The sequence below is a fragment of the Fukomys damarensis genome, unplaced genomic scaffold (assembly GCF_012274545.1).
Source record: "Fukomys damarensis isolate Sample0158 unplaced genomic scaffold, DMR_v1.0_HiC HiC_scaffold_26, whole genome shotgun sequence".
NCBI lineage: Eukaryota > Metazoa > Chordata > Mammalia > Rodentia > Bathyergidae > Fukomys > Fukomys damarensis.
In genome coordinates this window covers 14,732,067-14,747,636 of record NW_022900938.1, presented here as the reverse complement: position 1 = coordinate 14,747,636, position 15,570 = coordinate 14,732,067, and the positions used below count along the sequence as shown (strand labels likewise).

At 38.1% G+C, this 15,570-nt stretch overlaps 1 protein-coding gene and 1 long non-coding RNA gene across 3 annotated transcripts in view; one reads left to right on the top strand and one right to left on the bottom strand.

Annotated features, from left to right (window-relative positions):
- The window catches only part of Ppp1r1c (protein phosphatase 1 regulatory inhibitor subunit 1C), a 126,944-nt gene that overhangs the window by 82,826 nt on the left and 28,548 nt on the right, over nucleotides 1-15,570 (top strand). Inside the window, exon 5 of one of the 2 annotated variants that reach the window (XM_033756381.1) lies at nucleotides 924-4,731. The exons of the other annotated variant lie outside the window; for it this stretch is intronic. Coding sequence (XP_033612272.1) covers nucleotides 924-952 — 29 coding nt within the window. The 3' untranslated portion in view covers nucleotides 953-4,731. Of the gene's footprint in view, nucleotides 1-923; nucleotides 4,732-15,570 lie in introns of those variants that run through there. 2 annotated transcript variants of the gene reach the window in all.
- LOC104870977 lies at nucleotides 3,440-14,610 on the bottom strand. Its single transcript, XR_004514427.1, has 3 exons — nucleotides 14,461-14,610; nucleotides 13,090-13,172; nucleotides 3,440-3,539 (listed from the first exon to the last, which is right to left on the bottom strand). It is a non-coding gene; the product is annotated as an uncharacterized LOC104870977 (long non-coding RNA).

Sequence of the window (15,570 nt, the reverse complement as noted above, 5' to 3'; positions counted from 1 at the left end):
AATATAGACATCATCATAGATCATGACCACTAAATTCATGTCTTTGTTAGCTCTTGATTGCCATTTAGATAGAAAGCATGTTTATTTGTTATGTTAGGTTTTGACAAGAGAGCATATCATGGTTTTATAATTAAATAGATAGGAAAAAGTGGTTTGAACCTGGTCTTGTGTATAATCAGAGCTAGTTTGCCTTCAGGTGATGCTGTTCCATCACTGTTTCCCTACACATAGGTTGGGCCTCTCTTTATTATCAGGTAATAAAAATAATAATAGAGGCAGTGTAGCTATCGGCTACCCACAAAACTCCAAAGCCAGAAAGTCTGGGTTTGAAATCCAGTTCCTTGTTGCCACCGGACCTTGAGACAGTTTATTGGATATCTTATCTGTGCTTCCTTTTCTTCACTAGCAGAATGTAGTCATAAAAAAAGAATACCTTGTAGGAGTTTCTTAGGGTTTGCTTCAACAAATTACCACAAACTTGGTGGCTTCAAAGAAAGGAAATGTACTAGCCACAATTGCAATTGCAGAGTTAATGATACCTGAAAGCAAGATGTCAACTGGGTCTCAATCCCCCCAGGAAGAGTCCTGTATCTCCCAGCTTCCGGTGGTTTCTCTGGATCACCCCTTCTCATCCTGTAAGGGACACCAATCACTCGATTTGGCATATTAGATTACAGATCTAGTATGATTCCATCCTGACTACATCTGCAAGGACTCTTTTTCCAAAAGGTCAGTCTATGTTGCAGGTAGACATTGTTTTTTTGGAGAACATTATTAAACCTACTACAGGCCACATAGGGTTGTTTCGAAGATTAAATGAATTACTCTACATAAATATTAGAAAAGGACTGTCACTTATGTTTTAGCTAAAGTGATTTCTAAAATGTTATCTATACTTTCAAATAATTCTCCTTTGGTTACAGATGCTGCGTTGCAAATGTCTGCTCACTAGCCCCTCCCAATGGCCTGCTGTGTCTCAAACTCAATCCACCTACAACTTCCTGCGTTTTCTTTCTCAAACAGGACCCACTGGCTTCTCCAGCTCTTAGAAATAGCACCACTGTCTCCCATCTCTAAAGATTCTAAACCTCAGTATCACTCAGATCTCCTCCTTTGTTGTCACATTTAAGAAGCCACTAGACTCGTCCTACACAGTCTACTTGAGAGCAGTTCACTCATTCTATTCACTTGATCCCTTACAGTGTACCTTAGCATGGTTCATCTGTTGTATTCTCACTTATTCCTTTCCTGGTCTGGCCCTCTTTAATATTCACACAGAAGAAAAATAGAACAATACATAGTAAATCACAGTGAGCATCCACACGTGCACAAACACGTAAACACAGAAGTACTGCTATTTTTCTTTTAATTTAGACTTTTGTGCTTTCAACTAGATCTTTTGTGATTTCAATGAAAAATATGGAATGTAATCTATAAATAGCCTTATTTATTGGCTCTGCATATGAATGACTCCATTGAAGAAAAAAGGTTTGAAGGGAAAAAAAGATATTTCATATATATAAATTGAAGTTATACTTATCCATAAAATTTTTATAAACAACTAAATAAGGATCTTGTAAAAGTTTTCAGCACAGTCTCTGTCTAAACATTATTACATACAATTTTAGGATCACATTGGCACAAATTCTGTAAAATTCCTATTGCAATGTTGCTTTATTTGATGGTTTGCTTCATTTAAATTATATTCTAGATTCTGTGGGCTTTCAGCAAGGAAGTGTGGTTTGAGTGCAGAATTTGGTTTGTAACATTGTTCCAAACAGAGCAGCAAGTGTAGTAGTCTTCCTGAGTGCAGTGCCACCTACTGCCCAAATTTATAAAAATGCAGAGGAAAGTGAGACTTTTAATAGTGAGTGCTCAATGGATTGTAGCTGTCAGTATTATATGAGTTTTGTTTATGTCTTAGTTTCTAGGTGAATAAGGATAAAGAGCCTTAACCCCTTTTCATTCTTCCAAAACGGGATACATTCCATTATGGTGCACAAGTTATATGAAGCATCTGGACAGGAAGTGACAGAACACTGTGATAGAAACTCTTTCTGTCCTTATATTTCTCTTACTAGAATAATTAATACATATGCTGCCCCTAGTCTGTGCTGAACTGTAAAGGACATTGTATCAGATGATAGTGGTCACTCAGTTAAATGAAGGAGAGTCCACTAATTCTGAGATACAACTACCAGAGTTAAAATACAGGTGAGCTTTACTTACTTCTGCGTGCCATAGGTACATTTTCAAAATTTGGTCATCAATAAAAACTCTTGCACTTAGCAGGACTTACACTAACTGTGTCTTGTATGTGGTCAGAAACACTCAGACCACTCTTCACAAGCACCTAGCACCCATGTGAGGTAATGCCCATTTTACTATGGTGACAAACTTTCTTATGTGCTTATTACCAAATTTTATGCTCACATATTAAGTCATAAATGTCAGGGAGAGAACTTGCATGTACAGAAAATTGGAAAATCCTGTTCCCAACAAGTTCTCACTGTATACAAACATATATATGTGCTTAAAGTCTTTAAAAAACCCCTCTTTTTTTCTACCAATGGCTTAAAGAAATAAAGAGAAAGCAATTACTCTGACAAAGCAGATGCAGCAGATTGAGATTTGAACAGAATTATTATTATCCTTTATGTAGCACTCTGTTTCCCATAATGACACACAATGATGTTGTTTAAGAATCTTATGATATAGTCAGGTATTCTCACTTCAGCATGCAAAGAATAGAAACATACTCATAAAGTAATGGATAAATGCATGCAGGTGAAATTGAAGATCATTTGTCTGTAAAGTGACAGGACTTAAGTGTTCAAGTATGTTTCAGAATATTTCTGACAGAATATAATGCACATTGCATTTATTTGGCATGAATCACAGTTATAATGTTATCCTGAGGAATGAAGGTCCTAGTCTTGCTGAATTTCAGCCTGCCCTGGTAAGAGAGCCTTAGTTGTAAGGGAGGCATGGTTGTGAGCACAGAATTCATCCTGATACACACATTTAGTTACTGCATTGCTTTTACTGGCTCAGAAGAACATGGATTCAATAGGTCCTGAGTATGTGCTGATATTCTGGTAAAAGAAATAAAAATTTCAGGCTGGGAAGAGCAGTTTTAATACATGTATTGTCAGGCCTTGAAGTCCTCAGCAATGTTATAGGGGAACCTCAGAAATCATCTGTACATGAAGAGGGATAGGGCCTCCCGTCTTGTGTTGTCCCAGAACACCCGTACCTTGGTGACAGGACTGCATTACAGAGCATACGAGGCACCAATGAGAAACTCAGCACCTTGGAGTCTGGTGACACCCAGTGGGAGACCACAGCACCTATTGGCACAGAGTCAATACATCCCAACTGGGATGCACTGATGTGTGAACTAGGGAGGGCCAGAGGAGGCCGTGGGACAGGAACGGAGCGCAGTAGGTTTTCGAAGGGACTTAGTTGGCTTCAACAGTCAAGAAGCTTTGAGGGATTTGTGACACGAGGATCTCACTAATCCTGCATGTTGCTCAAGTCTAGAAAAAGTCAAATTAGAAAAAAAGGGATTAGAGTTTTCATACTTTCAATCGTATAGAGGTTTTGGTGTGCATCTTACAAACATCACAGTTCAATAATTAAAAGGAAAATTAATTTTTCACTACGTATTTTATTTTTCAAGCTATCATACACATCCATTTCCACACACATAAACGTGTACACATAGTGCTGTTCAAAATAGTAAAAGGTTTTGAAGATTCATGGGTAGTTACTAATATTTTTCTCTAAAATATTCACCAGTATTTTATGCAGCCTTCCCCTCTTTACTGCTATTGGACTATCAGTATGTATGGGCCAAAGATGGTCTCTAAGATCATTTTATAAGATCATTAAGTTCGGCTTTAATTCACCTTTGACAAAATGAGAAATGCCTTGTCTTCCATCGAATCTAGCTTCTCACACTAAAAACAATCCCCTGAAGAATTGGCTGTGTGTAATGTTATTCCTGCCTAAGGCAACTGTCTGCTCTGACTGCGGACAGAATCGACCCCACTTATATTTGTTCGAGTTCAAATATTTGTAGTTTATATCCAGCGAATACATGATCCTGCAACATGCCACGGGGGAAATTTTAGAGACAGAGGAAGAAGCTGATCATATAACACACGTTTGTTCCACTTTGTCCTCCAGTATCTGTTAGGTTTTTGGTCAAATGAAAATGTACTGCTAAATACTTAGAGAAGGGAACTCTAGATGGGTCATAGATTAAAATTTCTAAATGATACCATAAAATAACCTAGAAGACAATGTGGATACCTATAAGTCTGGACAAATAAATATATTTAGAAAATATATGTAAAACATAAATAAAAAGTGTTGTAAGCGCTCACAAAGACAGAAGTAAGAAACCATGAAGGAGGGCGACTCAGAATGCTATAGAATTTTTAAAAATTTTAATTTGCATGAGTGCATGTCTCCAGTACACCATGATCATATCTGTCATGGGGAGTTGATACGTGTGCGTAACACATCTCAATTTCTTTTTATGTCCCTTTCCTTCTCTTTTTGCCCCTCTTTTTCCCTTTATAGGCCTCCTCTCCATTTCCAAAAGATCTGATAAGTAAGTGACAAGTGAACAGGATGTTGTCATTAACATATCTAGAGCTCCCTTAAGTCAAGGAAAAATAACACTGATTTTAAAGAAAGATGAAAATGTGTGAATAGGCACTTTTTTAAAAAATTAGTGATTCCATTTTTTTTTTTTTTTTACATGACAGGACTTGGATCTCATTAAGATCTGTCATGTAAAGGTACAAGATCCCAATAATGAATGCAACTGTACTGTATACCTAAAATGTACCAATAAACTCAATTAAATTCTTTTTAATTAGTGGCTCCAAACAATAAAAGCTAAATATTCATAATTGGACAGAAAATAAAGCAGTCTACCAATTTAGAGTTTTTCTTTAAAAAGATCCTAGTCATGTTTTGTGAAATTGAGGAAAATGAAACACTGATACACTGTGATTGGCATATGAATAAATAGAGACCATTTTTGTAAGAAATGGAAAAATGCACAACCTCTTTCTTATTACCAGATTTTATATTTATGAATCTGTCTTAAACACAGAATAGGAAAGAGAAACACCACACAACATGAAGTGAGAAAAACTATATTCATAATTATGTTTACCTTATCTGTTCTATGATATTAATTTTCTAGAGGAAATGGAATAAAATACAATATTAAGAATAGGTAGAGTATGAGAGACTTAAATGGAAATAGGGACTGAAGGATAAAACAATAAGACTCTCTGTATTTATACTATATCAAGGGATGTATACACAGATTCATGATATCATACAAACATAAACTCATTAACACTGTATCTATGTAAAGCATTGTGACTGGCTACAATTTTTGATAGGTGGGGTAATAAAATGGTAAGTTTTTCATTTATTTTTATTGTCAAAAATTGTAGTCATCATGCAAATTGGAAAGTTACAGTGATAAAATAATTGTATAAAGAATGCCTTTCTCCCTCTAATTCTTATACAAGGGAAAACATATGACTTTTAAGATCACGCATCTCATTTATTTCACTTAACATTATGGTCACAAGATGCATCCATTTTTTTTTTTTTTTTTTTACAAATGCCTCAAGTGGTCTGTAAATGGGGAGGGGAGGAGGGGTGAAGGCAAGGCAGGGACAAGGGGAAAAAATGAGAACCAAGACCTGTCATGGGAAGGTACAAGATCCCAATGATGAATGTGACTGTACTGTATCCCTAAAATGTACCAATAAACTCAATGAGGAAAAAAAACCAACAAGTGCCTCAAGTGTATCCTTCTTTATGGCAGAGTAGTACTCCACTGTGTATAAACACCACATGTTCTTTATCCATTCACCTGTTGATGGACATATAGTTTGCTTCCAATATTTAGCTATTATGAGCTGTGCTGCTATAAACATGAGTTTTCATGTATCACTGTAATATGATGTCTTTACCTCTTTGGGGAAAATACCTAGAAGAGGAATAGCTGGGTTAAATGGATTATTTTTTGATAGTTTTCTATTCATCCTTCTGTCTCAGACCTGCTCGTATTGCTGTGACCCAGGGATTAGTCTCCGTCATCAGCCCAGTCCACTTTCACCCACTTTGTAAACTGTCTTTTGGTCCCACTTTCAACCCTTAGTGAGCTCAGCCTCTCTGTGCAGATGATTCTCAAATGTATCTACATTCACAATAGGCAACCTTGGATTTCTAAGAGCTATTCACTTACATATCTAGCAGATATCTTAAATGTAACACTCACTAACAGATACCCTGACCTTCTCCTGCCCTCTGCCATCTGCACTATGAAAGGAAAAAAAAAAAACCTAGCTAAAACTGTGATTCTCCTGAAATTTCATTCTTCTCACTGAAATACATTTTTATCTTTCCAGTTGCATAGGGAAAACCTTTAGTCTTCTTTGTTTTTCTGTTTTTTTTTTTTTTTGCAAAAGCGAAACTCACCAGATTTATTTTTATTTTGTTTTAGTTGACTGATTTTCCTAATAGCATTGTAAGGAAGAATATTAAATTTGGGTTCCTGTAGCAGCTGGAGGAAAGGGGTTGAAAGAGAGAGTTGTTAACTTTCTGGAAGTTCATGTGGATGTGCTTTTCCCGCTGCATGTCTGTTGAGCCATACATTGTACCCTTTGAGTTACGATTGGCCTGAAAAAAGGAATCTAAGGAAGCCAGCTGTGGTGGTGCATGCTGTAATCCCAGCACACAGAGGCTCACAGAGAGGCTGACGCAGGAGGATTGCCAGTGTAAGGGCAATCTGGGCTACTTCAAAAACAGACGCTAATTGGCCGGATGTTACAGCGTGCACCACCACACCTGACTTCCTTAGATTCCTGTTTCATTCTCACCTTCCACACCCCACCTCACAGGGTGTCCTGTTGGATTTACTCTCCCAAGATGTCTATTTACTTCCCACAACCCCTGTTATCTCTCATGTTTGAGCTGTGGATATTTTGCCCGATTGTTGAGATTACCTTCTCGTGGGCTGTAGCGCACACCCCTGTGCGGCACACGAGGCCCAGCATTTGGATCCGTAACCTCGTGGAGTGAGTCACTCACTACTCTGCCCTTAGCTCGCTCTGCTCATGGTTGTTGCCCCTTAAAATCCCAGTTGGCCCCTTGCTTTGGGGCCTTTACACTTTCTGTTCGCCCTGACCTGCTCTTTCTTTCACCACATCTGCATGGCCAGCTGGCCCATCTCTTTTGAGCCTTTTCTCAAATGTGTGACCCTTTGAAGAAACTACACCACCAAGCCTGCTTCCCTTGCTCTGTATTTTCCTTGTAATACTTTCTTCTTTCCAGTATATTTTACCGTTTGCTTATTTAGCGTGTCTGATATTCACTGTCTAGAATTTTCCACTAAAAACAAAACTCTATAAGATCAGAGATTTTTGTGTTCTTGGTTTACATTCCAGTAAACAGAAGAATGCCTAGGACATAGGTGGTCCTCGAAAATATCTGTTGCGTTGAGGAAGGGACTCTGCATGCCCATGATCTCTGTGAAGCAGGGTACACATCTGTTTTGGTTGCAACTGGCTCCCAACTGGTTAGCCCAGCAGTGACAGTGGAAAAATTTGAGAAGTGGGTTTATCCATTGTGACTCAACCTTTGGTCACAAGCCCACTGCTTACAATGGTATTTTTCCTTGTTCCTCATAATTACAAATCTTTTAGGAAGCTTTGTACACATGAGCTACAGAAAGGAAAATAGGCATTTAATGATCATGACAGGACCTAGTGACGGGCCAGAGACTGAGCAATGAAATCCTCCGGCTCTGAGAATGGTGCTGTGAAAGGATCTGATCCAAATGCTATCACTGTCCTCAGGGGGCACAGTGATCTCTTTTTGGTTTCTTTTTAATAATGAAATTCTCTTTAGCAGCTCTCAGTACACACATTTTTTTTTAACTTTGGGAGGATTTTCCCCTTTTTATTGTAAAAATTAAAAAATCGGCATGTGCGTTCCTTAACTGCTGACAAGACATTGCACAGTAGACCTAGATCTTCACAAGTGTGTCTCCTGGGCAGTTGCCTTGAACCTGTTCTTTGCCAGAATAACCAGTAAAAGGGAAAGCAAATTTCATTACAGCTTCCTATTTCCTACTTACAGGCTTCTGGACCTCATGCATTAAGCTCCTAAAATTAAAAACTTAGAACACATTCTTGGGACCCTTGCTGGGGAAATCTTGCCCACCATTACATTTCAATAAGTTAAATAATACCTTGTGATGAGTATCAGAGGGCGAATGTTGATGTCATCAGGGTAACAGAGACACAGTGAATGTCCTGCCACAGAATATCCATCTGTGACTTTCATGAAAAGGCAGATCGGCAGTTAGGTAAGGGCAATTGGGAATTTGACAGTTTTCTTATCATTTGATTTATTTTTGCCCCTGAAAGCTGCACTGGTTTCTAATCGTTTTTGGTTTTTGGTTTTTGGTTTTCACCGTTTATTTTTCTCTGCTTCTTAGTAATGCATTCTTTCTTTAGACCTGTGTGTCTGGTTTAATGTAGTCAAGACAAAGACAAACAAATTTGCCAATTAGGTTTATGAGTAGCAAGCGTGCTATAAACATGCTCGGCCTAAATGAATCACAATCATTCCTTGGCAGCACACATGCAGCATTTCTTAGTTAATTTCATTTGTCCTGTCTTAAAATCTCAATGGGAACAAGACCTCTAGGCCTTTTTAATAGAGTGAGACAATCTCAAGTGCTACAGAAGAATGAAAAAGCAGATGGCTTTCCTTTATCTAGACAACCAGGTCGAACTGGCCCTGTGCAGGGGAACCATTTATGTCTAGATTTTGTAAACCAAGTGCTGTGATTAAAGTGAAAACCCAGTTCTGAAAAAGAATTCTTTCAAAGGTATGTCCAGCTGGAGCCACACAATTCTAAAATAGATCCCAGCTGTTTGGGTTCTCTCAACCCAAGACAGCTAAATACTGCTGTCCAATGTAGGATCAGTAGTAAATTCTGGTTTGAAGTTGTAGATAGGTAGAAAGCAAAGTCCTGATAGACCACCCCATGCAGCAGCAGCTGGAAAGGACGGTGAAAACCGAAGATTCATTCTTACTTGAGGTATCAACTATTCCAACTACCACTGCTTACTCGGCAGTTCAGATTGCTGCAAACATGAACATGGTTTGCTAGACATGCATGTTGGCAAGCAGCAAAAGCAATCCCCTTTCCAAGAAATCTTTCATTCTTGTTGACTTTGAGATAAATACTTCATATATTTTCTTCAGTGATCATAATTGCTTGTGGAGGTGTATTTTTCTCATATTTAGCTTTCTCACCTTTTAATAAACATGGGCAGATATAGATGTTTCTGTAGCTAAACACTCATTTCCATTACACTGCCGAAAAAAGGATTATTTAAGATTATAAAAATAGTCAAAGAGTGACATGATAGGTTAGCAATAAGACAATTTCTTTTATTCCAATCATCATCATATTATAAATAAACCTTGTAGTATTCTGCCTTAGTCATTGTGCTTTGTTACTCATAAAACTGTCACTAACATTACCAACCTCTGAAAAATTAAATTTAACAATTTTACTCTCTAGGTAAATACTTTTTCTAAGTTTTACCCTGTACCTAGACTTATCTCCCAGTCCTTTTAATAATTTATATTTATTTAAATATATTCCATCTTGGGCCAGGGATTTAGCTCAGTGGTTCTGCCACCTGCCTCGCAAGCGCAAAGACCCAAGTTGATCCCCGGTACCCTCCCAAAATATATATATTCCATCTTTGCCTGTTTATAATTCATTCTCTATCTTCAGTTATTCATAAACTATGTATTTTAATTTGGTTTTCATCTGGAAGTCTAGCCAAAGGCAAATCATTTCAAACACAGTGTTTTCAGAAGAAATGGATTCATTTTCCATAGACTATGTGCTTTACATATAATTTGGGCATTCTTATCCATGTAGACTTCACAAATCTATCCTTTAAAATACTGTGTATAAGCATAAATATTAACTCTCTTGGGAAGATACCTAGAAAAGGAATAGCTGTGTCAAATAGAATTTCTAGTTTTAGTTTTCTGAGGAATCTCCATGCCAATTTTCACAGTGGTTGTACCAGTTAATATTCATTCCCCCTCCCAACAACATAGAAGCGTGTCTTTTTCCCTACAGTCTCATCAGTATTTCTTTTTTTTATTTTTTAAAGACACCATGCTATGGTAATATATGCAAACCCACATTTATAGCAGCACAAGTCATAAATGCTAAATCCTTGAAGCAACCTGTATATATATCAACTGATGAACGGATAAAGAAAATGTGCTATTTATATATCATGGAGTACTACTCTGCCATAAAGAAGAACAAATTTGATTTATTTATAGGAATATGAATGTACCTTGAAACCATGTTAAGTGAAGTAAATCAGATACACAATCTTAAATATCATATAACATTTCTTAGAGGAGAAACCTAAAGAATAGATAATTTTAAAATTAAAGTAAAAGACAATAGGAAACAGGGAGCTCGATCTTTGGCAAATAGGAAGGAGATCTAGAAACAGAGTGGGGAGGAGAGCAGAAAGGCAATAAAAAGAATCAAGATATGTTAAGTATATGTACCTACTTACTCCTTAAGGTTATGTACTGGAAACATGTACCAATAAAACATAAGTAAATAAACTAAAAATAATTTTTACAAGAATGTAATTCTGATTGGGTAGAAATTTGGGACAAAATTCAAAGTTTATTTTGCCATCTAATATGATGTGAAATTACTGTGGAACAGTTCTCCTGAGCTCTGCACCTCACGTGGGTGGGCAAACAGGGTGGAGAGGAGGGGGTAGCAGAGAGAGCGGGAGGCCATGCCGTACAGTTCAATAAGGCCACAAAGAGTTCATCGGTAAACAGCGTTTTTCCAACCCTAAATAAGTAGTAGATTGGGCGACATTTTCTATTTATAGCAGATGAAAACCAGATGAGACTTTCTTCTTGCTGAAAGTTTCTAAGCAGATCATGTGAAACCTCTGATGACTCGATAAGCTCAGTTTCCTTAAATACTATGCTTAATATTTAAGCCAAATCTTATTTGAAGCTAGTCTAGTCTAAATAAAACATCCCAGATATAATTTTTCAACAATGACAATATAATCTCAATTTCCCTGAGCATAAATTTCGACGGTCTGCCAGGTTTTGAAAGTCAGCTCTTTACACATGATAACCAGGAGGTTTTCCAAGACATCTAAAGTTTCAGACTAAAATCTTAGAAGACAAATCCTACATTTATTTGTGCACAATCTTCACAGCTGAATGGGAACATAAGCCATTATTTAACAATACTAGCATTAATTTTAGAAAATAAAAATAGACATCCGGCTGCCTAGGGCAAGTGAAGTCGTCTGGCAGTTCTACCTCCTTCCTGGGAAACTCTGAGGAGAGTCGGCCACAGTCAGGCTAAATGAGCGCTTAGTTTGGGACGTGCTGACTATATGGAGCCTGAATTGCTGAAAGGTGTTTTTTTCCAGAGTCAGAGAAGTAATAAATGATGACTTTAACTCTGGGGAAGATGCTGAGAAAGGAAATAACTGGGTCAAACGGAATTTCTAGCTTCAGATTTTTGAGACATCTCCATACTGCTTTTCACAGTGGTTGTGCAGTGATTTGTGAGTACCCATGCTTGCAGCAGCACAAATCATAATGTCTAAAACTTCCAGTATGTCCATCAGTAGATGAGTGTATAAAGAAAATGTGTGATTAGACACAAAGGACTACTACTCTGCCATAGAGTCATTTATAGGAAAATGGATGAACCTGGAGACCATAATGTTAAGTGAAGTAAGACATCCAAGCTTTATTATCAGATGGCTTTCCTTATATGAGAAAACCAAAGTATAAGTGATATAAAGAGAAAAATAGGGTCAGGGATTTAGCTCAGTGGTGCCGCCACCTGCCTCACAAGCACAAGGGCCCCAGAGTCCGATCCCCAGTAACAAAAAAATCAAAATAAAGAAAAAAAAAAAGCTAGACAATAGGAAGTAGGAGATGGATTTTTCTCAAATTGGAAGGGGACCAAGAGATGGAGGGGGGAGGGATGAGAGGGGGTGGAATAAAAATAATTAAGAAATATAATGTACAAGTTCCAATTGCACACAAGGAGGGTAAACATTATGTACTGCAAATACGTATCCAAAAAAGGAAAGGGATTAAGAGGTGAGTGGAGGAGGAGGGAGGGAGAAAAGGAGTGAAAAAAGGAATTGAGATGGGTTATGTACACAGACCAACTCCTCACAGGGAATGTAACACTTTGTAGTGCACACATGCACTAGTGAAAAAATAAGAAGTAAAATAAAGATAAAATTGACCTTCTGAAGACTGAACCAACCCACACACACACACACACACACACACACACACACACACACAAGGAATGAATTAACCCTGGGGAGAACACTTACCTTTAAGGACTAAGTAGGTAAAGCCCAAAAAACAGCAGGAAGGCAATTGAAAATGATAATTAAACGCAGGGGAAGAAGCCCCAGAAATAACGTATTTTTCCGAAGCCAAGAACAACTGAATCTTGCAGAGTGAATGTTTAACAGTGGCCAAGACTAAGGCACGATGAAGGAGAAGGAAAACGCAAGGTGCACCATTTGGGTGAGGACTAAAGACTCTGGGATGCAAATCCCACTGGAGGAGGGGATGAGGGAGAGGAGGCGGAGGAGTGGAGCCACCAGCTCTTTTCTTAAAGGATAAACATAGTAGCAGGGGAATGTGCAGGGATAAAGCATGTTTTTGTTTGCGTGCCTGTTTTTAGGACAAAAGATACCTGAGTGTATCCTACAAACAGAGGTAGAAGGGAGTAGAGAGGACAGAAAGGATTTCTAGGGAGAAGAGAGTTGCTGGTGCGTGTGAAATCTTCTTTATGTCCATCAGCAGGACGCCATGCCCTCCCACCCTGCTCTACTGCTTTTCTATAAATAACACTGATTACTTTTGGTCATACTACATAGTCCGTGAACCTGTTACATTTACTCTTTCTCTTCTTACCTTTTCACTCTTCAGGATCTTGTTTTCTAGGATTTCCACTTACTCTTTAAATTTAATTGACTTCTCAGGGCTTTGTGGAGTTCCTAGATGTTAAAAAAAAAAACCCTGTAAATTATAAGTTGTTTTTTTGTTTTTGTTTTGTTTTGTTTTGTTTTGTTTGGTACCGGGGGATTGAACTCGGGTCCTTGAGCTTGCAAGGCAGGCCACCGAACCACTGAGCTAAATCCCCCACCCAGTTATAAGTATTTAGAACATAGTGGCACTCAATAAATATTTGCTGAATGAAGAGATACTGAATTGTAGAGTGAAAAAAAATGTGATCAGTCTGGAAGTCTTTTTGTTCAGTGTTAGGGATCAAACCCTGAAGACTGCTAGAAGTCTTCATTTTTTTCACTTGTAAAGGACAAATAATTAAACTACCAGGAATAAAGGGTAAAGAGAGATTTCAAATGTAAAAGTTACGGTATGTAGATCATAGATCATAGCCTCTGCACAGAAGCCCACGAGCCTCCTTCAAGAAGTGAAATAAGATATTTATACCACATTGAATTTTCTTTTTAAGCCGCTGCCATCAGGAAATCCTGAGTTTAGCACACGATTTCAGACTTGACCTAGAGAGTGAAATGTGTGGCAGTACCTGGGGCAAAGCTTTGTACAACCATGCCCTGGGGTAGAGTGGAGGCTCTCCCATCACCCCCACGCCAGCATGGATACAGACAAGGGAGTGCACGTGCTGTTCATTCACAAATTCCCACCCATTAGTCTTGCATCCTTAAATCACAAGTCTACCGTCTCAGGGAATTGAGATTATATTGCCATTGCTGATCAGCAAGTCTACTGTTGCCATTCGCGATTGAGCGTGAGCTAATTTTTTTTAATAGTACGGCTGATTCATCTACTTATGTTACTTGTTTGACCACTTCAGCTACTCCTGTCCACAACCCATGATACTGGTGGGATTCAGCTGAAAAATAAATTCCATTTCCATAGCACTCAAGGGGAGAAAGTGCATTATCTTTCCCTCGTCTGTCACAAGTATCATGGCTAGCACCAGTATAACAAAAGGGAGATTAACAAGGGAAAACGTGTATCAAATGGGTTTAACCAAAGCTTTCTGTAATTCAGGTGTCTCTTAAATGAAGACCCAAAGACCTAAGGAAAACGATACTTTCATGCTAAGTCAGGGGTGGGGAGTGGCCAATTATGGGCATACTCTACTGGTAATAAGTGGAAGGGAACGTAGCAAAGCTGTGATTCGTTTTGCCCTCCAGGTAGAGGGCAGGAACTCTAATTAAGGGTCCCACAGCCTACTTCTAGGTGAACTGACCCCTCTCTTCATAATTCTGTGGTTGGATTGCAATACATTCCTACCTTTTATCTTCAGTGTCCCTCTTCTTCTTCTTTTTTTTTCTTAAATAAGTTAAGCTGCATCTTTGTATTTTATGTTGTTTTTACTGGGAACCCCTTCTTCCAGATGATTAACATAGCCAGCTCCTTTGTTGTCTCCCGGAGAGTGAAGGATAAGAGCCCCTTCCCTGAAAACCTGAATCATGTCCTAATTTTGCCACACACACAGACATTTGTTAACACATAGCTCCTCCTGTCAAAAAATTAGACAAGTTATTCTGAAATTTCAACATCTCTCTGGTATCTCTCATTTCACATTTTCCAGTAAGTAACTTTCTTGAGACACTTACTCCAGGAAAAGGTGACAGTTTCCTAGTGGCAACATTAACTGAAGTTCTGGTTAGAATTGAGTGATGAAGATTCCATACATAGAAGTCTAGAGTCTTAAGACAAAGTTCCACCCTGGAGAAGTTATGCTATTATTAGATTGTTAAACATTACTGATGCAAGGGCAAGGGTATCCATTCAATATGAAGCATGATTGAAAAAATATGGTGATTAAATTTTTAAAATTATTACGTGTAAAGACACATTGTCATTAATTCCCCTCAAACTACTCCCCTTCTTAGACCACACTTCTACCAACATTGTTGCCCCTTTCTGAAACAGTTCTTGCGATCTTTTTCTGTGAATGTCTTCATTGTGGTGTCATAATTGCCTAGTTTTGAATTGATTCAAAATGTTTACCTTTCATGGTTATTTTGACTGGGGAAGAACCAGACTTCGCAGTGTTCTATCCAGTGAAGACGGTGGATTAGGACAGACTGTAACGTTTTCTGGAACCTGCTTTTCTGGTGGATGGCACTCAGCTGCAGCATTCTACAGTATTTTTGACCACACTCAAAACAGCCACTCAGAAAAAAAGCACTTCCAGAATTTCTTCAGAGAGTGGCAAGAATGATAAATGTGTTGGAAGCAAAAGGAAGTGTTCTGAGTGAGATTAATGGCAATGTGTCTTTTACTGTAATAGTTTTTGTGTTTTTTTGGAGAGTTAAAGCATTCATCATATTTTTAATCATCCCCTGTATATCTAGCTAGTAGAAATATCTTAAAAATAATGCATTTCTCCAAAGT